The 21,738-nt window shown below is 42.8% G+C and overlaps 1 protein-coding gene across 1 annotated transcript in view; it reads right to left on the bottom strand.

The window, feature by feature from the left end:
• Positions 1 to 1,520: 1,520 nt before the first annotated feature.
• CNGB3 (cyclic nucleotide gated channel subunit beta 3) overlaps positions 1,521 to 21,738 on the bottom strand; it is a 71,887-nt gene continuing 51,669 nt past the window's right edge. Inside the window, exons 12-18 of the mRNA XM_077351979.1 lie at positions 19,567 to 19,726; positions 19,089 to 19,186; positions 17,218 to 17,301; positions 13,536 to 13,654; positions 9,320 to 9,466; positions 6,525 to 6,699; positions 1,521 to 2,466 (exon numbers count right to left, since the gene is read on the bottom strand). Coding sequence (XP_077208094.1) covers positions 2,044 to 2,466; positions 6,525 to 6,699; positions 9,320 to 9,466; positions 13,536 to 13,654; positions 17,218 to 17,301; positions 19,089 to 19,186; positions 19,567 to 19,726 — 1,206 coding nt within the window. The 3' untranslated portion in view covers positions 1,521 to 2,043. The remainder of the gene's footprint in view (positions 2,467 to 6,524; positions 6,700 to 9,319; positions 9,467 to 13,535; positions 13,655 to 17,217; positions 17,302 to 19,088; positions 19,187 to 19,566; positions 19,727 to 21,738) is intronic.

Here is a 21,738-nt window from a genome sequence, read left to right as displayed (position 1 = left end):
TTTAGTTATCGGAGGTGGTCCCTTTCTTTCTGTGGTCCATTTCTTCAGAAAACCAGAGGAGTTGAAGAAAACAACAACAACAAAAATACTATCGTGTTCGGGAAGAAACGGATACAAAAGCCTCTCACCATTAAGAACTTAGAAATGAAGGAAATAAGCTTCAATAACTGTCAACAACCAGAATTTAAGAACTAAAAACTGTACAAATACTGATTTTTACCTCAAAGTTTTCAATTCATTCTACCTGACCTTTTCCTGCCTGTTTCTTTGATTCTGTTTGACTTTTACTATGTCTCAAGAAGGGGTTTCAGTAAAGAGGATTCTTGCACCTTCCCATGAATTAAAAAAAGCCAAATTATGTTTTAATAATAAAAAAAACATGTTATTTGGGTGGCCAGTCACTGTGGGAACAGGATTTTTTTGCCGGGGGGGGGGGGGGGGGAGATCTGCTTCTGAGGGAAGAAGGTGGATGGAGTTGTCACAGGGAGGAAGGAGAAATAAGCAGGTAAATTCTCATCAGAAGATAGTAGATGACTATAGAAAGCAAATACAGAAAGTGAAATAATGTCCAGCAACTGAAGTCACATTTTAGATGGACAGCCAGCATCATGCAGTGATCAGAGTATTGGATTAGGATGTGGGAGATTCAAGTTTGAATCCCACTCTGCCATGGAAGTTTGCTAGGTGACCTTGGTCCAGAAACACTCTCAACCTAACCTACTCTACAGGGTTGTTGTTGTGAGGATAAAAGGGAGGAAAGAAGAATTATGTAAGCTATTTTGGGTCCCCAGCTGGGGAGAAAGGTAGGAAATTGATGAAATAAGAATGTGATACCAATCAAAGACTCAGGAAAAGAAGCTGGAAGACAGAACTAAAAGTGGGTGGGGACAAAGCCATTAGTTATTGCAAGCATAAAGTAAAGTATTTAGGGCTGAAGTACCATGTAAACTTGAGCTCTTTAAAAGAATGCATAAATATTTTTGATTAGTTAACACAGGTCTATCAGTATAAAGGTATCCCCTGTGCAAGCACCGGGTCATGTCTGACCCTTGGGGTGACGCCCTCTAGCGTTTTCATGACAGACTCAATACGGGGTGGTTTGCCAGTGCCTTCCCCAGTCATTACCATTTACCCCCTAGCAAGCTGGGTACTCATTTTACCGACCTCGGAAGGATGGAAGGCTGAGTCAACCTTGAGCCGGCTGCTGGGATTGAACTCCCAACCTCATGGGCAGAGCTTCAGACTGCATGTCTGCTGTCTTACCACTCTGCACCACAAGAGGCTCTTCTATCAGTACATGTGGTACCTAAACAGGTTTCTGGCCCCAGGAGGCTGCACTCGAAGTACAACATTTAAATGTCGTATCTTCTGGGCACAAAAGATGGAGACTTTCTGGAAACAAGGTTGCAGCAGACCACAATTCAGTCTTACCAGTTACGTCAGTAACCTGTACATCATCAGAACTGTGTATATTCTGTTCTTAAAGCAAAATAATAACAATAACTAACAATAACAATAACAACAACAATAACAATAATAAAATTCCATGCTAAAAATTATTCCTTTATTAGAAACAAATGCCCCTTCATTTAGTTTGGTAATTTATTCTGCATTCTGGCATTTCTTCTTCAAATATCCAACTTTGAAAATACCTGCCAGCTTCTCTCGCTACGAAAGGGCTGAGGGCTGCCAACGTTCAGGTGTGGCCAGGAGATCTTCCAAAATTACAACCGATCTCCAGAATGCAGAGCTCATTTCCCCTGGACAAAATGGCTGCTTTGGAGGGTGGACTGTGTGCAGTCCTTCACCACTGAAGCCCTTCACCAAACCCTGCCCTTCACAGGCTCTGCCACCAAATGAGAAAGCATTTCCCAAGCTGGAATTGGCAACCCATCACTTTTGAGATTGCTCTAGGAGTCATGTGTGCATTTTCAAGCATTTGAACTAGAAATGTGCTTTTCAAAAACAAAAATTCTGGGTAAACTGAATGTTAGTTCACTAGCTACAGCCCTGAGTATGAGCCCTTGCAAAAAGATCCGTCATTTAATCTTGCTGCTTCTCCTTGACTTCAACAGTAAGAATCTCTCCCTCTCCTGCTTTGGGCGAATAATGCATGGTAATGATCAGGGACTCATTAGTGAGTCCTCTAAGCAAAGGTGGCTTTGGAGATGATGTGGGCTGGCCTTCTGTATCTGGCCCTGCTGTAGATTGATGTGGCTCGGCTTGTGCATCATCCTTGGGGACTTGTTCATCATCAAGCTTAGGTTGGGTTTTTTCACTTTCTTCTTTTTCTTTCCTTGCTTGTTCTTCTCTTTCTTTCCTTTCTTGTTCTTCTCTTTCTTTCCGTGCTTGTTCTTCTCTTTTCCTTTCTTGTTCTTCTTTTTCTTTCCTTGCTTGTTCTTCTTTTTCTTTCTTTTCTTGTTCTTCTCTTTCTTTGGCTTCCCTTTCTTTCCGTTCTTCTTCTTCCTGAAACAAAAACAATCAAATATTAAGTTTCCTTTCCCTTTTTATTTTACTTGTTCTTACTTGCTTGTTCTCCATTTTCCTTATCTAGAAACAATTAAATGTAATTCGGTAATGATGCCTGTGAGGAAATCAAGGCCTCAGATCATAGGATGGGTGCCAGGCATGGCCTGATAACTGGCAGGAGATGAGGGAGATGGGAACTTAAAGGTAGGAAGGGGTTGATCAATGCTATTTCCGGTACTACTGGCAAGTGATGTCATCCCAGCAGGGGGATGTTCTAACATTTGCACAAAATTTATGACTTAACATAGGGTTTGGGATGAATATTAGAGCTTCACCCTGTCACTTCCAGGTTGGGACACAAGCTGCATCATTGTCTCGGGAATGCCAATCATTACTCTTTATGTAAAAAGAGAATTGCATCCCACTGCCCAGGTGAGCAGTGGCAGGTAACAGTAGAAGGGGCAGGAGCTCTCCCATCCAGCAGGACAATAGCTTGCTAGACCATTGTAAAAAAGGATGATGCAATCTACCAAACACAACCAATAAGCAACCCAAAGTAATTTCGATGTGACATGCTATAAATGGAGGTTGCACAAACAAATTCAGAATATACTCGAGACTCATTTCTCCCTGAAAAAGTCCCCGTGGGATAAGACATTACAACATCATGAAATCTATCCGTTCTCTCGTGGTCTCTGTGTGCTGTGGTGGCCAACAGTGTATTTACGTTTCTCCCTCAAAGCATCTCTTCCCTGCAGTGAAGAGTCCTCATTTTGGGCCTGCAAGTCACCTATTCAGAAACTGATAGATGGATGGCTTAGATCAGCGGTCCCCAACCCCCGGTTCGGGGACCGGTAGCGGTCCATGGATCAGTTGGTACTGGGCCGTGGCTCCTCCTCGTCCTCCTCCCTAGCAGCTGCTTTGGGGGCTGCCATGCCACTTTATTCACCTTTGGTGCTCTCCGGCGGCCACCATTGCTGGGGCCCCCCTCAGTGTGGCACTGCGCAGCTGCTGCTGGTAGCGCACCTCAGTGAGTGGCGGGAAGTCAGGGGTGCCAGCGAGAAAGCAAAGTGGAGCAGGGGTGCAGGCGGCGGTGGCAACGTCCCTTGGCAAAAGACTACCCCCCCCCCGGGCCTCAGTAAAATTGTCAAGCATTGATTGGTCCCTGGAGACCAAAAGGTTGGGGACCACTGGCTTAGATGGATGGCTTCCTTGATAGATGGATGGCTTAGATGGCTGCTTTGTGTCTAGGCTCATACCAGAGCCATTTTGAGGTGATTGTCTACTATATTTTCTCAACATTCAATAGCGCCCACAAGCTAAACAAGTTTAGGGCCCCCTGCTCTAGTGCTTTTAAGGAATGATGGTGGGGGAGTCCTATTTAAAAATGCTTGGGTACTGGCTAGCAGTTTGAATGGTGTGATGGGGCCCTACAGCAAATTGTATTTCATATGCCATGTAATTTCCTACTATTCTCCCATATAGCAGGGATTATCATAAGAGGAGCCCAGCTGATCATACGCAAAGGCTATCTAATACAACACCTGTTTCTGATAGTTGAAAACCAGGGTGTAAACTGCACGGAGCTTTTATTCCAACCCCAGATCGATTCAGTCCCTGCCCTCTACACAGAATGCAATTTCCATTTGGATTTTGGGCGATTTAAATCTTCCTTCTGCAGCAAGAAGGATTGATCCGGAGTGACCCTACCTTTATTGTGGGATATCTCAGACTGCTGCTAATCCTGAATATATTCAGAAAATCGCATTGTTTTGAATCTGGGCTCTCCTCCATGGTAGAGGACCCGTGATTGGCTACAGGTGGTCATGTGACAAGCCTGCCTCAAAGGAGAAGCCCCTAATTTCTCTCAACTTCTGTCGGCCTTGGATTTATTTTGTGTGCCTTCTTCGTTCCCCCCCCCCCCCTTCAAGAAAAGAAAGGATTTTTTTCCTCCCTCCTCTGACTTCTTGGATCCTCTCCCCTCCCTTCAAGAAAACAAAGAAAGAGTCTCCATTTGCCTCCCCCCCTTCTGAGCCTCCCTAACCACGTGCAGAAGACTTTCCTGTTTCAATGGGAGGGGGGGGGGGGAAGAGGAAGACCCGAGTTCAAAGCGATCTGAATTCAACAGGATTGACAATGGAATAAAGAAAGTAAGTGCAGACTCTGCCCAGGAGGACTCCAGGAAGGGACAAGATGGTAAATGCCTATTATTGTTGATTGTCTGCTAGCATTGAGGTATGTGGCCTTTGTTTCTACTTAGATATAGATCTATCCTTTGCTAATGTGCATGATTCTTTTGTAAAGGCAATCTAATCTCCAAGCCATCTCCATAGTTTAGGGGAGGTGAATCTGGTAAATTATTTGTTGGATGACAAAGTATTTTGTTTTGTCTGTCTTCAGTTGATTGATTCAAATGGGTAGCTTTGTTGGTCTGAAATAGCAGAATAAAATCAGAGTCCAACAAAGTCCAACAAAGATTTATTCAGGGTGTGCTTGCACTTGAAAGCTCATGCCCTGAATAAATCTTTGTTGGTCTTAAAGGTGCTACTGGACTCTGATTCAGTCGATTGGCAATCTATTCCATCATGGAACTGTAGCATGATGGAACACCTGGAACCATGAAGCTGACTTAAAAGCAATCATACTTGTTGCCTACAACAACATGGACTTAAAATTTTTATTCTCATCTTCACTACTGACTCTACTGTACATTTCCCACTACCCAAGTCGTATCTATGCCTGCTCAGACATACCTTTTCAAGCTAGATTACTTGAAAAATAAAGGTTTTATAAAATGTATAACCATGGCAGCAGAAAGTGACAGAAATCTGGTGGATATTTGAATACAATGTAGTGGCAGGCATTTAAGCTATACAAAAGAAATCAAAGTTGATTTTTATACCCTGCTTTTTACTACCCAAAGGAGTCTCAAAGTGGCTTACAATCCTCTCCTCACAAAAGAATATCCGGTGAGGTAAGTGGAGCTGAGAGAGCTCTAAGAGAACTGTTGTCTGCAACAACAGCTCTAAGAGATCTGTGACTAGCTCAAGGTCATCCAGCAGGCTGCTTGAGGAGAAGTGGGGAATCCATTCTGGGTCTCCAGATACGAAGCTGCTCCTCTTAACCACAACACCATGCTGGTTCCCAGGATTTCTTACCTCAGTTTTCACACACATCCTTTTTAATTGGTCTTCGTCACCCTACCTCATTGTGAAAAAAAATGTGTGAACTGTCTTACCTGACTTCAAAATGCTGTGCTTATTGTTGCTGCCATTGCATACTTTGGTATTTCCTGTTTTTATCATGTGATTTTATATTTTTGTAGAAGAAGATGTTGGAAAGCCCCCCTGACAGCTTTCTGAGAACTGAGGGATAACATTTTAAAAAATCCATTATCCACACCATTTCAATACCCTTTCTTCTATATACAGGACAGAAGTGCTGTGCTGTTGGCTGTTGGTAAATCTAGACAGCATCCTAAAAAGCAGAGACATCACCCTGCCAACAAAAGTGTGTTTAGTCAAGGCTATGGTCTTCCCAGTTGCAATGTATGGCTGCGAAAGTTGGACCGTAAGGAAGGCCGAGCGTCAAAGAATTGAGGCTTTTGAACTCTGGTGCTGGAGAAGACTCTTGCGAGTCCCTTGGACTGCAAGGCAAACAAACCGGTCAGTCCTAGAGGAGATCAGCCCTGACTGCTCTTTAGAAGGCCAGATCCTGAAGATGAAACTCAAATACTTTGGCCACCTCATGAGAAGGAAGGACTCCCTGGAGAAGAGCCTAATGCTGGGAGCGATCAAGGGAAAAAGAAGAAGGGGACGACAGAGAATGAGATGGCTGGATGGAGTAACTGAAGCAATAGGTGCAAACTTAAATGGACTCTGGGGAATGGTAAGGAAGGCCTGGAGGATCATTGTCCGTGGGGTCGCGATGGGTTGGACACAACTTTGCACCTAACAGTAACAGCTGTTGGCTGGTCATTTATTTTGCCCACCCTCTTGGCCTGTGCATCTGTTTCCAAGTCCAAGTGGCTCTCGACATTTACTGAGTTTGTGTACCTTTGCATCCTGGTCTCTCTTCATCTTGATTAGCATGGCAAGGCCAACTCGTCCTTTCCCACCAAGCACTGCTTTGAACATCTTTGGTGTTTCTTGGTATTTCTTTACGAGCAAGGCCAAACCTTTTTGAGCTTCTGGTGGTCCTGCAGTCTTGCCCTTCTGCCTCAAGAGCACTCTGGATCACAAGAACAGAAAAGGGAGGTGGGGCAACAGGCAACTTGGAGAAGTGTTCAAACTTCTGGAACACCTGTACCTCGTTTTAATAGTGCTTTCTGCCCCTGTTAACCTTTCTGAGACCTGCTTTCCAGCCAGAGCCAACCCTTAGGCTACTTTTGTTGAACACTGAGCCCTGAGGCCCTTTCAAATGAATGTGTTCCTGGATATCAGCCTCTGTTTCTATGAGGAATTACCTCATATGTAGCAAAGTCATTTTCTATCCCCAGTCACTAGGGTTTAATGCACGAGAATAGACATCTGTATCCAGTCAGGCTTTTGCCTTTGAATTCAGAACAGCAACTATCCTATGCAATAATGCTTAGTCAATAGCTGTTCAAATTTAGAGAATATATTACTTCACAGAAGGGTTATTGTATAACAGAGATGGATTTATGGGCCTGAACTCATTCTAGAAATAATCTGGAAAAACAAAATCAATTTCTTGGATGTCTATCAGATTATAAAAAACAACATTAAAATTAATCCAGACTATGTCTAGATCAGGCTGGTGAAACCTGAAATCCACTGTTACATGGATCCTAGAAATCCACAGCAATTGCTTTGGCCATTGAAGAAGTATGCAGCCTTGTTGAAAAGGCTTCCTCGGGAGGTGGTGGATTCTCCATCTTTGGAAATTTTTAAACAGAGGCTGGATTGCCATCTGACCGAGAGGCTGATTCTGTGAAGGCTCAAGAGGGTAGCAGGTTACAATGGATGAGCAATAGGGATGTGAGTGTCCTGCACAGTGCAGGGGGTTGGACTAGATGACCCATGAGGTGCCTTCCAACTCTATGATTCTATGATCTATGACACTGGGAATTCATTGATAGGTATGATTTTTGGTATCCAGGAGGAAGAAAGTGATCTAGATATTTTATCCAGATATTTTAATATCTTTAGTATTCTGATGTACAAATTTTAAACATCAGAAGAAGCCATTAAAGTTGGATAATCTAGCCAAAATCAGGTTAAAAATATTTTTTTCTTTATAAAATTCAGTTGCCTATCCAATTTAGGCTCCCTAAGGCTGCAGACAATTAAAGAAAAACATTCAAACAAGCTTAAAAATACACACACCTATAGCAATTTAAAACATTTAAAAACAAAAAAAATGCAAAAAGACATTGATGCATAAATGGGGAGGAAGGTCAGTGAGAGCCAGGGAGAGAATACCAATCAAAACAAATGTTTTCATTCACTGGCAGAAGATAATAGAATTTTATAATTATTTATTATCATATTTTAATGCCACACTTCTACAAGTGCTTAGGGCGGCTTACAACACATTAAAGCAATAAAACAAGATTAAAACCTTAACGCTTAAATCCAGTATACATTAAAAGTAAAAAAGTTCCTTCCTTCCCTCTGAGGTTTGTGTGTTTGAACTGCTTTGGTGTTCTTGCTAATGACATGCTGATGTTCTTGCCTCTGTAGGAGGCCAGTTTGCTGATGGCAATCTGTAGGCCTCAACCATAGGCCTGGTGGAACAGCTCTGCCTTACAGCAGGGGTCCTCAACCCCCGGTCTGCGGCCCGGTACCGAGCCGCAAAGGCCATGGTACGGGGATGCCAGCGGCCGCGCCTTCCTCCCCCCCCCGCAGCGAGAGGGGGGGAAGAAGCAGGCACGGCCGCCGGCACGCCAGTGACGCAAACGCACACGCGCGGAGCTGCCACGCATGCGTGTTTGCGCCCCCTGCTGGTGAAAACGCGCACACGTGGCAGCTCTGAGCATGTGCGTTAGCGCCACCTAGTGGCAAAAATGTGCATGCTCGACAACTGCGCGTGTGCGTTTGCGAGCAGCAGCGGTGACCGGGCCGCTGGCTCTCTCCAACCCTCGGAAGCGGTCCCCGACTACTAGAAGGTTGGGGACCACTGCCTTACAGTACCAACAGAACAGTTTTAAGTCCTGCAGGACCCACCTTTCACTCAGAAGATCATACTACCAGGCTGGTGCCAGGGCAGAAAAGGCCCTGACACTGGTTGAGACCAGTTTGACTTCTCTGGGTCCAGGGATCCTGAGAAGATTCCTCTGGGGGGTATAAGGGAGGAGGTTGTCCTGCAGGTATGAAGGTCCAAGAACATTTAGGACCTTAAAGATAAGCACCAGCACCTTGAACCTGATTTGGTTCTCAGTCTGGAGCCAGTGCAGCTGGGAGAGCACAACCAGTTGAAGCTTCCACCTGGGGCCTGCCCACTCAACCAATGAGATGGACCTCCATCTTAGCTGGATTCAACTTCAGTCACCTCTGCTTTAGCTAGTCCACCACCACCACCTCCAGACATCTGGACAGCATGTTTTTTTTTTGGGGGGGGGGCAGAAGGTTGTCCATTAACAGATACAGCTGGGTGTCATCAGCATATTGATGGTACCCTAGCCTGAAACTCAGGATTAGCTGGGTGAGGGGGCACATGTAGATGTTAATATCAGGGAGAGAATCACTCCCTGTGTCAGTTATGGACTGTCCCTCCTGTAATATTACTCTGACAATTTGTAGCAATAAGCATATCTAAATATAAGAAGCGACACTCTTTCTTTGCAGACAAGGAGAGATAATGAAGGCAGAAAAGTGGGCAGACTTACTTTCCCTTCTTCCTCAAGAGTCTTTCAGAGTCAGGATAGTGTACCATGATGTCACTGAGATCCTTCTTGTCCAGAATAAAAAGGTTGGCAAAGCCATGGGCTACCACGTTAGCGGTTCGTCGATTTCCTCCACCGGCTGCTAACAGGCTGAAGCAAAAACACATATTCTCCTTAGTTCAACATTATGAAAGCTGTTAGTGGGTTGTTCTTTGGCTCACAGTTCACTGACAATGTATCCCCAGTTTGGCTTTTAATACAATTGACCCTCCTATCCTGTTTTCTACAAATCTGGTAAATGGGCATTCCCCACTTTCTAACAGTTTTCGATTTATTTGTACCCTGCCTTTCTCCCCAAAGTGGCTTGCATCCTTCTCCTTTCTTCCATTTTATCCTCACAACAACCCTGTGAGGCAGTTTAGGCTGAGACACTGTAATTGGTCTAAGGTCACCCAACGATTTTCCATGGCATGAATGGAGATTCAAACTTGGGTCTCCTAGATAGTAGGCTGACATTCAAATCTTTACCACACTGGCTCTCCAGATATTGAACATGATGCTGTACATCTATTACCTTGTATCCTCTTCTGTTCCTTGCATCAGTGGTCCCCAACCTTATAACACTTTTAATAAAAGAAATTTTATTTTGTATTGTGCAGAGGTTTGGACTAGATGACCCTGGAGGTACCTTCCAACTCTGCCAGTTTGGTCTAGTAATTAGAGGAGTGCGGACTTCTAAACTGGCGAGCCAGGTTCAATTCTGCACTCCCCCACATGCAGCCAGCTGGGTGACCTTGGGCTTGCCACGGCAATGATAAAGCTGTTCTGACTGAGCAGTAATATCAGGGCTTTCTCAGCCTCACCTGTGTCTGTTGTGGGGAGAGGAAAGGGAAGGTGAACTGTGGCTGCAAAGCAGGCTATCAAGACCTTTGAACACGAGTAATTTTCAGTTCTCATTAGTCTAGTTGCCCCAATTTTAAACCAGAGGTTGTTTCCAAACTGTCTTCAAAGGAAACGCACTGAAGCAATGCAACCTAAATGTAATGGCAGCATAGATAACTGTGGCCAAATTGAGTTGGTCAAGGAAGGGGCACAGCTGGAGAGGTAACCCAAACTGTTTAAAGGTGTTAAAGGCGATCCTGCTCCTCCATCTGCCGTCTTAGATCTGAAAGCACCACCAAGCTTCAGGATTCTCTGTGGAGGTGTATGACTCAGTCCTGGAAGACTCTCAGAACCTTGACTGACATCAGCCAATAAAACCCAGCCTTCTATGGACTGGGCCTCAGTTTATTGGTCCTCATCCAGCCTCTTACTGCTTTCAGGCACCACATTAGGGGACCCACTGCCTCTCCTGACTCAATTAGAAGGGAGAAACAATCCAGAACTCTGGATGACCACTTCCAACTTGTTTGTGTAGATGTTATAGCGATGCTGCTGAACCTGGTGGATTACACGAGAGTCTATTGTACGCCCTCTAGCGCAGCGGTCCCCAACCTTCATCTGGTTGGGGACCGCCTCCGGGGGTGGGGGAGAGCCAGCGGTCCGGCTGCCGCAGTTGCTCAAAAACGTGCATGCCCAATTGCTGCGCATGCGCGTTTTGGCCACCAGGTGGCGCTAACATGCATGCGCAGAGTTGCCGCGCATGCACGTTTTGGCCACCAGGGGGTGCAAACGCGCATGTGCGGCAGTTCCGCGCGTACGCGTTAGCATTGCTGGTGCGCCGGCTGGTGTGCTGGCCTCTTTCCCCCCCTCTCACTGCAGGGGGGGGAGGCAGGCGCAGCCGCTGGCGGCCCGGTACAATGGCCTTTGTGGCTCGGTAGCGGGCCGCAGACCGGGGGTTGGGGACCCCTGCTCTAGTGTCTTCATGGCAGACTCAATACGGGGTGGTTTGCCAGTTCCTTCCCCAGTCATTACCGTTACCCCCCAGCAAGTTGGGTACTCATTTTACCAACCTCGGAAGCATGGAAGGCTAAGTCAACCTTGAGCCGGCTGCTGGGATTGAACTCCCAGCCTCATGGGCAGAGCTTTTCAGACTGCGTGTCTGCTGCCTTACCACTTTGCACTACAAGATGCTCTTGAGAAGTGTATACTTCTCCATTATCCTGCCCTTTGAATGAAACTTTCCCCAGATTTTCTAAAGGACTGCTGTGCAAAATATACACAATAATTCTGGCATGGGCTGGATTGTATTCCAAGCTGTTCATACTGAATGCTGCCAGAGGAAGAAGAAAACTCTGCAGGATCCAGGTGCTCGCACACTGCATATGAGAAACTGGGAGCCCAGTTCTCTCACAGCTGCTATTCTGCTATTGTTAATCTTCGGCTGGCATCTCTAATGTGCCTTTGGAAAACAGGTGACTAAACTCCTCTGCCAGGCTTAAATTTATCCTCTGCTTGCAGCTCCCAATCCTAATAGGCCAACTTCATTCAACAAAAGAAAATAGCTCCCAACAGTCCATAGTTAGGCAGTTAACAAACATCTTATCTAAAGTTTCTGAAACACAAAAAACAAAGAAGAACTACCAGAAATCTGCCTTGGAAAAGCACTGTTGCAGTGAATGGATGCCTAAAAGCCCATAAAAAAGCTTTTCCAATCAGTCCTCTATTGAAATTCTTAAGAAAACAGAAACCTGCAAGATCAGACCAGGGGTTCATTTAATCTAGCACCTTGTTTTTCACAATAAAATCAGAGCCCAGTAGCACTTTTAAGATCAACAAAGATTTATTCAAGGTGTGAGCTTTCGAATGCAAGCACCCTTCGTCAGACAAGGGGGCTTGCACTCGAAAGCTCACGCCTTGAATAAATCTTTGTTGGTCTTAAAGGTGCTCCTGGACTCTGATTTTATTGTGCTACTTCAGACCAACACGGCTACTCATTTGAATCTATTGTTTTTCACAGTGACTCGCCAGAAGACCCACAAGCAGAGCATGAAGGCTCTGACGTTAACCTCCGTAACTAGTATTCTGTGCCATACTGCTTATAAACCTGGAATTTTTAGGGTGGGAAACTTACATGCATGAATATCCATGACAATCTATCCCTATACACATCACCCCTCAGTGCACTGACTGAACTCATGGAGAGGCAGAATAGGCAAGAATGTGCTATCCCAAGTGATCCCAGCTCACCTGCACGTATGTCCCCTCCCCATGTCCTGGGACACTGCTTTCTGAATGTTGTTGATAAGGGAGCATGCATGTAGATACTTCCTCTGTATGTACTTGCCATGCTCATGATCCAGTTACTACAAGAAGGTGGGACCAGTGCATCCTTAACCTGATGGCTCTCGGTTACTAAATAATTACTAAAATCTTGATAACTGGCAGATGAATATAAGAACTAATTCCACTGATAACATCACACTTTCAATGGCACTGGACAATGTGAAAGTTGTTCTGCATTGATCAATCTGCAGTGACATTCACACACACACAAATGCATCATCCCCCTAGATAACAAGTGATAAGTGGGCCAAACCTAAGTGTTTTGGAAGAGGATTTGACAAGCAGTCCTAGGATATAATATTGTAATGTGGGAAACAAATAATGGGAATTGAGTAAAAGCCATAAACCGTTTCAAGACTTTTTAAATAGCTGTCAGAAATATATATATTTTAAGATGCTGCTGGGATTTCTGAAAACAATAATAAATCTCTAGATAAATACTGGTCTCTCATTCGCAAAACCTCAGCAAGGCTTGGGAGAACAGCTAAGCATTCCATGCAGTTGCTTCTGGGAGCATGGAGTTGCAGTCATATTTGTTTGTACCTGGTATATGCTTTTGTGGCTAGATGGTCAGAAGTAGGAGACTCATTTCAGATCCCAATTCTGCCATGGATTTCCTTGAACCAGTCACCCCCTCAGCCTAACCTATCTCTCTGTGTATTAGTTAGGATAAAATGGAAGAGAGGAGAATGATATTGCAAGCCATTTTGGATCTTCATTGGGGAGTAAAGTGAGGTATACATATGCCGAGGTGCTGTTTGTAGGAACTGAAGAGGTTTCTACTCAAGGTTTTGTAGATCACTGGAAATATGAATTGGCTTCAAGCAAAGCCAAGCTAGAGAGTGTTGCAAGGTTAATGAGGCAAGAATTAGAGAACACACCTGTATACCAATACATTAATAACAATACCAACAATAATAACAATCTTTACTTATTATGTTAATGTAATGTGGTCTATGAAAAAAATATTATTTTCAAAACAGCAGAAGGATACCTGATCTCTCCAAATACAGCTCCTGCCTTCAAGGTGACCAGAACCTTGGTTCCATCAGGACCTCCAAGCACTTGAACTTCACCTTGCTTGATAATGTACATTTCTCTACCAATTTCTCCCTGGACATAAATGTACAGGAGGAAAATCACTAGAGGTTACATATGATGAGGATGACTCCTACCTGAGAATGACTGGTTGCTAAATATTTCTTTTAAAAATAGCCGATTTTGCCACCTGCTGATCTTGCCCCACTATTGGAGTAATTTGCATGACAACATTGCCATTTGAATAGTTCATCAAAATTTCACCGTGACATAGTCTTCCTCAGCCCTCTTTGTAGGACATCTTTCTCAATACTTAGTGTTGCCAGGTCCATCATGGACCTGTATTTTGGGAAGCTCTAATTCAAATTAAGCTTCCAGGGAAGGAGGACTGCTTTAAGGTGACCAGATTTTAACAGTGGTAAAGCGGGACACCATTGACCAGGGGGTTCTTGATTAAAAACTTGGTCTATATGGAGCAACAAAAAGTTTCATAGAACGCAAAAATAGTATTGTAATATATATATTTTTAATTTCAACATAAGTACAATTTGCCAGGTACTCCCAGATGTTCTCCCAAAAGTGGGACAATCTGGTCACCTTACACTAGTTGACAATAGAATAAACAACCTTCATGTGAGTGGAATAATTCTACAAATACACAACTGCATTCTGAATTTTGGTTATATAAAGATTTATGCTGGTAGGAAGGGAGAAAGGAAAAAGCTCTTGCTATCAAGAAGTTTGCAACAGCTGAATATCAATGCTTGTTCTCCTCTTCCTTCAGGGATTAATAGTAGAGCCAGAATTGTGAGCCAGAACACAAACCAAAAGGCAAGGGCCAAAGAGCTCTGCCTCTCAGCCTGAAACATAGTCAAGGGCCTGTATTAGGCCCTGTCCATCAGGACCAACCCAGAATGTATGTCTTGTTCATTTGCATGTTTTACTTTATTGTATGTTGAAATTACTTTTTTTTTGGTATTTCTCTTTAGAGCCATTTTGGGACACTGTTGACAGAAAAGTGGCATACAAATGCCTTAGAGTAAGTGAGAAGAGTATTAAAAACAGTGGTATACCTTCTACACCCTTTGAAAGAAGCTGCAAACTTTTAACAACTGTAGAGCTCCTTATTGAGATAGTAAACTCTCTCCCAAGACACATTGCTTCAGTTGGAAGTGTCTCCTCACTCACCTTGCCTCACCCATTCTCCAAAACAAATGCAGAGGCAGCATCCCAAACAAATGAAACATTGCACATTCAAAAGTAAATCAGCATTTTAATTATTTTTCCTAATGATCATTTGCATAATTTCCAACGGAAAAAATCAAGAATAATCAACCAGCCAAAGCATCTGCTGTTTCTTGCATATTTACCAGCTCATTTGTGACCTGATTAGCATCCAAATGAAGTCAATTATACCTGGACAAACAGGATGGAAATGTCTGGCTGATGATATATATATATATATACACGAACAACACAGTAATGTTGTACTCTATAAAAAGGCGGCATAAAATTAGGATAGAGCCCTTATTTATAGAACTATTATAATCTAGCAGGCTGAATGTTCTCATCCCTAGTGGATCTGGATTAGCACTGAATTTAAACAAGGATTTGAATTGCTTCTCAATCTCAGACCCATTTTGGTTCAATTTTTTTTTCTTGGACAGGCAGATTATAGTAGAAAGGCCACGATCCCTAAAAATCCACTCTTTGAAATGTAGATAATATTTCCCATCCTTCCCCCCCCCCAATTATTTGCCAAATCAGGCGAATCGTTTTAAACTTTCTTCATTCCAAGGAATCTTTTCCGCATGACTTTGTAGTGCAAAATTCATATGCACTGGAGAAGATTTTAGAGAACTGTCGTCTGTTCTCTAGAGCAGAGGTAGTCAACCTGTGGTCCTCAGGATGTCCATGGACTACAATTCCCATGATCCCCTGTCAGCATTTGCTGGCAGGAGCTCATGGGAATTGTAGTCCATGGACATCTGGAGGGCCACAGGTTGACTACCCCTGCTCTAGAGAACAGAGATTTTAGAGAACTGTCTACCTCAACAGTTCAGGTCTATTGCATTTCAGATCTAAATGATACAACAGGGCAGGCACTGTCTTGCTCACATATATGGAACTAGGTTTTTGGTGGGTTTAAAAAACAAAACAAAACTAGGGGGCAATTTATTGGGACTGTGGATGCTTTTGTGCTCACCAGTATCATGAATGGAACCTGAATGTGGTGCCAGCTCCAGGCTGGAATATGAAGGAAGCAGCTAGTCACCCAACATAAAGAAAGCAGCTAGTTAAGACAGCTCTTACTCTGAGCCACAGATTACCACAGTAGCTGTCCATTCGCCACCCACCAAACAGTACTGGTCACCAATGGGGGTAAGCAGGACATTTTGTACTTTCTTCAGATTGACTTGAGTTTGGGCAACTTATTTTTCCTGCTCTATATTGTTTCCAGAGTTTTATAAATAGGCCAGGGTCCTTAGGACTGGTTAGTCCTTTAGCTATCTTAAATATCCTCTTCACAGCATCTGAAGAAGCGAGCTCTGACTTCCAAAAGCTCATGCTGTAATAAATGTCATTAGTCTTTAATGTGTCACTGGACATCAGTCTTAACTAGGTATGACAGGAATAGCCTGAGTTGCGTGGGCAGGGATAAATGGCAAGGCAACTAAGGGTGAAGGGAGGTTTACTGTAGCTAGCTGCTCTTTTGTGGCCATGATGTTTGGGATAGAGCTATGTGTGTATTGAGAACTGTCATGTGTTCTCTAAGTGGCTATATGGAATGGATGTCAAGGTGATGAGGCCTGGCAGCTCAGTTTGGAGTAAGGGGGAAATGACCCACATGCAGCCTTCGAGGGGTAACCCAAATTAAATTCGGGGTGTGATTACTTAACTGCGCAAATGAATTATACAAAATTTAAAGTATATGCTGCTGTCTTGTACCTTCATACCAGATTCAAGGGGCAATCTTCTGAATTTGAATTTTTTGGAAAAATAATTCAGGAAGGGATGGAGCAGGACTCTATGAACATTAAGGAATTCCATCCCAAGAACAGGATTATGCATCCTTATGAGTCTTCCAGGGCAACATTTCCACCACTGCTGTGTTGTGTTCTTTGAAACACCATTAGAAAATCACCATCTTGAATTGCTGGATATAAGAACAAGAATATCAACACTGCTCATTATTCTTGTTGGCGAAGTACAGAATATTTTCATCTGTGTACTCAATTTTTTTCCAGATAACAAATCACAGAATTTTATGGTTCAGTTTCTTGCATCCCCGTATATATACACTCACATGAACATTTTTTTCTGTGCCTACAACAATTCACTTAAATAATAAAACTTAATGACGTGTGCCAATAGATAAGTCATATTTAAATACCCTGGTTATTCATTCCATTAAAAAAAAATATTTTATCATACAAGTAATAAAATCCATATTTTCTGGAACAAGCTTGAAACTTGAGAGCATCACATTATTATTTCACATTGCAATATAATTACTTTTTCACTATGTAATTCACCCAAGATTTATTTTGTTCCAATTTTGTTCTTGGTGTATACTTGCGCTCCCCTTTTAAAGTCCTTGTTATTACTGGATTTGAAAGATAAATAGTCAAGATCACCTTTTTGCAGACATAGTCACCAGGTAAATACACAATGGATTTTAGTCTCAGCAACAGGTCGTATATCATTTGCGAATCACATCCCTGTTCAAAAAGAATCATAATCTCCATTAGAATTATGATGAAGTCAAAATGATTACTGGAAATGCTACACAGCACTGGCACAGGATCGAAATGCAAAAAAGTGTTTATTCTTTATACATCAATCATAGAAGCTAATCATAATGTTTCATAAGTTATAAAAAGAATGCAGAAGCTCTAGTGCTGCAGACCATTCATAATTTAATCCCATTGATTTCATAACCACTCAGTGACTATGGTTATGAACTAGTTTTCATAAAGAACAAGCACACTGCTACGTCAGTGCCTTGAATATAGTTCCCGTGATTCCTGGGCAAATTCTTCTGTAGAGAAAACATTGCTTCAGAAAATGGAGGATTTGCATCATACCTAGGAATGGGCAGAAACCACAAAATGTGTTTTGGTTCATAGTGTGTAGGCAAACCATGAAACCCATGAACCCAGTCAGCTTGCAAACAAACTGAACCAGGTTTGTAAGGTTTATGCTGAGCTGTAAGAACAGCCTTCTCCCATGCCTCAGTTGTTTCAGGCTTTAAATAGCTAAGGAATGGGACCAGGCTGTCCTCATGGCTTAGCTGTTTCCTATCTGAAAAACTGAGCCGTCAGAGCAAGCTGCTCTCATGGTTCAGCTGTGTAGACCAGAAGCAGCTGAGCTATGGAGGCAGCTTGCTCCCATGGTTCAGCTGTCTAAAGGGGCTTTTTTGGACAGTGCTGACTACCCAAGAAAGTCCTTACAGCTGAGCCATGAAAGCCCCTGTTGCTCAGCTGTTTCCTGTCTAAATAGCTGAGCTGTGGGGCTTTCTTGGCCAGTCAGCCCCAGCCAGCTTCAGGATCAGAGCCATTAAAACACTGCTTTCTTCTCCCCGTGGCTTTTCATAGGGAGAAAATGCAGTGGTTTGAATGACTCTGAGCCATTTAAACCAAACATCCTTTTGTGAAAAGCTGAAAACAAAGGTGTAGAGCAGAAAGCAAGGGTTTAAACCTCTACCTTCTGCTCTTTAGAAACCACCACAAACTGCCACACACATAATCAAATTAACATCTGGTTCTTCAGTTCCCAAACTGGTTCATGAATCATGAACTGGCCAAAATTCATGAAGAGCATTTGTTCATCAGCCATTTCATGCCCATCCCTAATAACAACTACAGTGTGAAAGGAAAGGATTAACACTAATTTTACAACCTTGATTGGGAGCCCCCCCCCCCATTGTTTGTATGTCAATGCTGTCAAGCTGCAAACAACCTATGGCTTCCCCAGCAAAGTGCTTCCATCCAAATGAGAAGCAGAAATGGTTTACCATGGTCATTCCTGTTGATTTTCCATCCAAGTACCAACCCTACTTAGCTTCTGAATGAGACTGGGTGATATCATGATGATTTTTCTCCACACTTCCCCAAACCTGCTATCAATTCAAAACACAGATGTCTCTTTATTATTTTTTTGCTCAACCATTAGACTTCTAGTAAGATTACATGACAGAAAAGAATTGAATATATCTCTATTTATATATTCTACTTGCTTCCAGCCTGCAGTGGCCCTCCCATGTACCTTGACTTGATGTATCACATAACTAGGCTGTGGGCAATCGCCAGGTTACAGGCTAGCTAGACATCTTGCACAGCTCTAATGCAGTTATGATCATCTTCAGATCATTGGTAGTTGCATCAAGCCCTTGGTGGGACACTGATAACTGTATGCATCACCTGTTGTCATGTGTTTATCTCTCTGCAGGTATGCATCCTCTAGCTAGATGCCAATCACTCCAGTTATTTATCCGAAAAAGACTTACTTTGAACAAGTCAACTCTGCTGACAATGGCATAATTTACATCAATTGCAATAGCCAGCTGCATTTTCCCTGGCATCTTCTCCAGTAATTCCGATTCATCTGTAAAATAGAATTCACATAAGAAAAGTATATTTTAAAAATCTCATACAACACTAAGGCAGCCGGTGTGTGTGTGTGTGTGTACCATCTCCTTGTTCCAAATAATTACAATTCAAAGATTATTTTAAAATCAGAAAAACAATTCAAAAATATTAGCTCTCCTACAAATTAGTATTTTGATCTTTCAGATTACAGGGTATACTGGAAATTGTTTTGTTTTTAAAGAAAAGAATCACATTGTTTGTCTGTATTGGGGTAACTGGAACCAAATTATTAGTAATGGCTATTGTCATTTCTCGGGTTGCTTCATAATAATTCAGACTGAAGTTGCCAAAATAGGAGGTGGGGGAAAAGTTAGTCTGAATTATGCAGAATTTTACCTAGCATTCCTTGTGACTTCCATGTGTAGTCATACCAAGTTTTAACCCGATTCTGAACCACTCTTGGAATTCTGTTCATATTCATGTATGAAATTGTGTTATCCAAATAGGTACGGTAGTAGTTCTGCCCAGATGTTGCTGATCCAATGACATCTCGCATCTGTAAATATCAACAGTTACTATTGCACAGCACATTTTACAACACGATACTGAGACTTAACAGTTCATTTCAAACGTCATCTACTTTTACACTATTCCAATGTATTGGGTTGTTACTTAGAAAATAACAGTATTGGTGTATTTTTAATGTGGATGGTAAGTCCCACTGGCCTTAAAGGCACAGACTCTGGGTAGCATGTTTAGCACTGAACCCATGAACATTTATACCCAGAATTAAATTTTGTTGGTCTTAAAGATCCCACTGGATCCCACTCAAATTTTGGTCTTAAAGATTCCACTCAAACTTTGTTCTTATGCTACCCAGTGCTCAGACTGCCTGGCCATCTCGTGCATCCTTTTTTGTTAACCCAGTGCACTGACTTCAGAATGAATGAGAGTGGCCTGAGAATGGCCTGAGAATGAATGAGGATCACCCCCCCAACCATCAGACCCATGGCGTTTCTCAAGCAAGTGACATCCTGAATAACAACAGTTGAAAGCCAGTGTGGTGTAGCTGTTAGAAGATCGCATAATTCATTTCAATACTTCACATTTGAGTTTTTATTTTCTACCACATAGACCATTGCACAAAACTGCAACCTCTAAGGGAGGCCTGGAGATTTCCCAGAACTGCAACCGTCCCCAGAACACAGAGATCCGTTCTCCTGGAGAAAACTGAACCATTGGCCAATGGACTCATTATACTGCACCAAGATCCCCCCAAATCTACAGGAAAGTTCCAACCTGAAGTTGGCCACCCCAGCAAAAATAAAAACTGTTAAAGCCCTACACTCAAAGGACTATGTGCATGTTTTCTGTTTGAGCTTCTAAAAAAGCAGTATAATTTAAAACAGGTTTGGGTCTCATCTGTCATTTTTCTTAACCATTGTTTATTGAAAGGCTAAGCCTGAAACTACTACCTGTCTGCTTTAAGCCTCACTTAGACCGTTTATGCACTGGGAACTTCACTGCCCCAGCTCCCGTGCAGGAGCACAAATCGGGGATGGATGAGGTGCACCGGGCCAAATGCTCCCCCATGTGAGTGCAGGAAGAGGTGGGGCGACCTGCCACAGCTAAAACTCCAGCCTGCAGCCTGGCGTGAAACCTCCAGTGCGTAAACGGTCTTATAGAAAAAAAAATTAAAATTAAATTCAGTTCCACTTGAATATACTGGGTTAGATACAGCTGGACTTTTTACTGGATCTCACTCATTTTGTTTCCATACTACAGCTAACATCTCACAATGTTTTTGTACATGCAAGTCCCTTGAATCCTTGCATGGCCTTTATGGGTGGTCAAGGAGGATTCCCTCCTCCTTTTTTCACCTGTAGAAAAGTTGGCGGGATCCAGCCAACTGAATTGTAAGCTTGTGTGTCTACTGGACTTAACTCCATGGAGGATAATTTAATTTATTCTGCAATCTGTAAGAGAGCTGTGTGCTATAGGAAGAATGGGAATTAAACACTCAGGTGCACTGCCTTGACCAAACAAGTAGTCAATAGGTGTGTGTTTGCAGTCTTGTCTTGAAACAAAAGACCTGTTGTCAAGATCCGAGACTGCTAAAAGAGAACTTGCCGAGGCAATCTAAATGGAGTTCGTGTGCTTTCCAAAATGCTGACAACCTAACATGCTGATTTCTATGTCCCAACAGTAATCGTCACAGAAGCTCTGACTTGCAAATAGTACAAAGTATTCCTCTGATAAACAATTATTAACCCATGCAGACATTACAAAAGACTTTTTAAAAAGTTTGTGCCCAATGAAAGATAACATTCAGAAACTTCTAGTTTCCTTTACCAAAGCCATTAGAATGGGGGTTGTGAAATCACACACACATCAAAAAAGTTCAAGACAAATTTGACCACAGCAAGATAATGGTGAAAGGGGAGGACAATAAAGAAAGCAAAGTTTCACAATTCAGTGTCAGTTGAGAGACACTGAGGAGCCAGTAACATCACTGATGCCCGTAAAACTGTTAGTAGTATTATAGTATGAAATATAGAGTCTCTTGTG

Source organism: Paroedura picta, chromosome 9, assembly GCF_049243985.1.
Source record: "Paroedura picta isolate Pp20150507F chromosome 9, Ppicta_v3.0, whole genome shotgun sequence".
In the NCBI taxonomy this organism is placed as follows: domain Eukaryota; kingdom Metazoa; phylum Chordata; class Lepidosauria; order Squamata; family Gekkonidae; genus Paroedura; species Paroedura picta.
The sequence above is the reverse complement of the archived record's forward strand: the minus strand, read 5'-3'. Positions and strand labels throughout refer to the sequence as shown.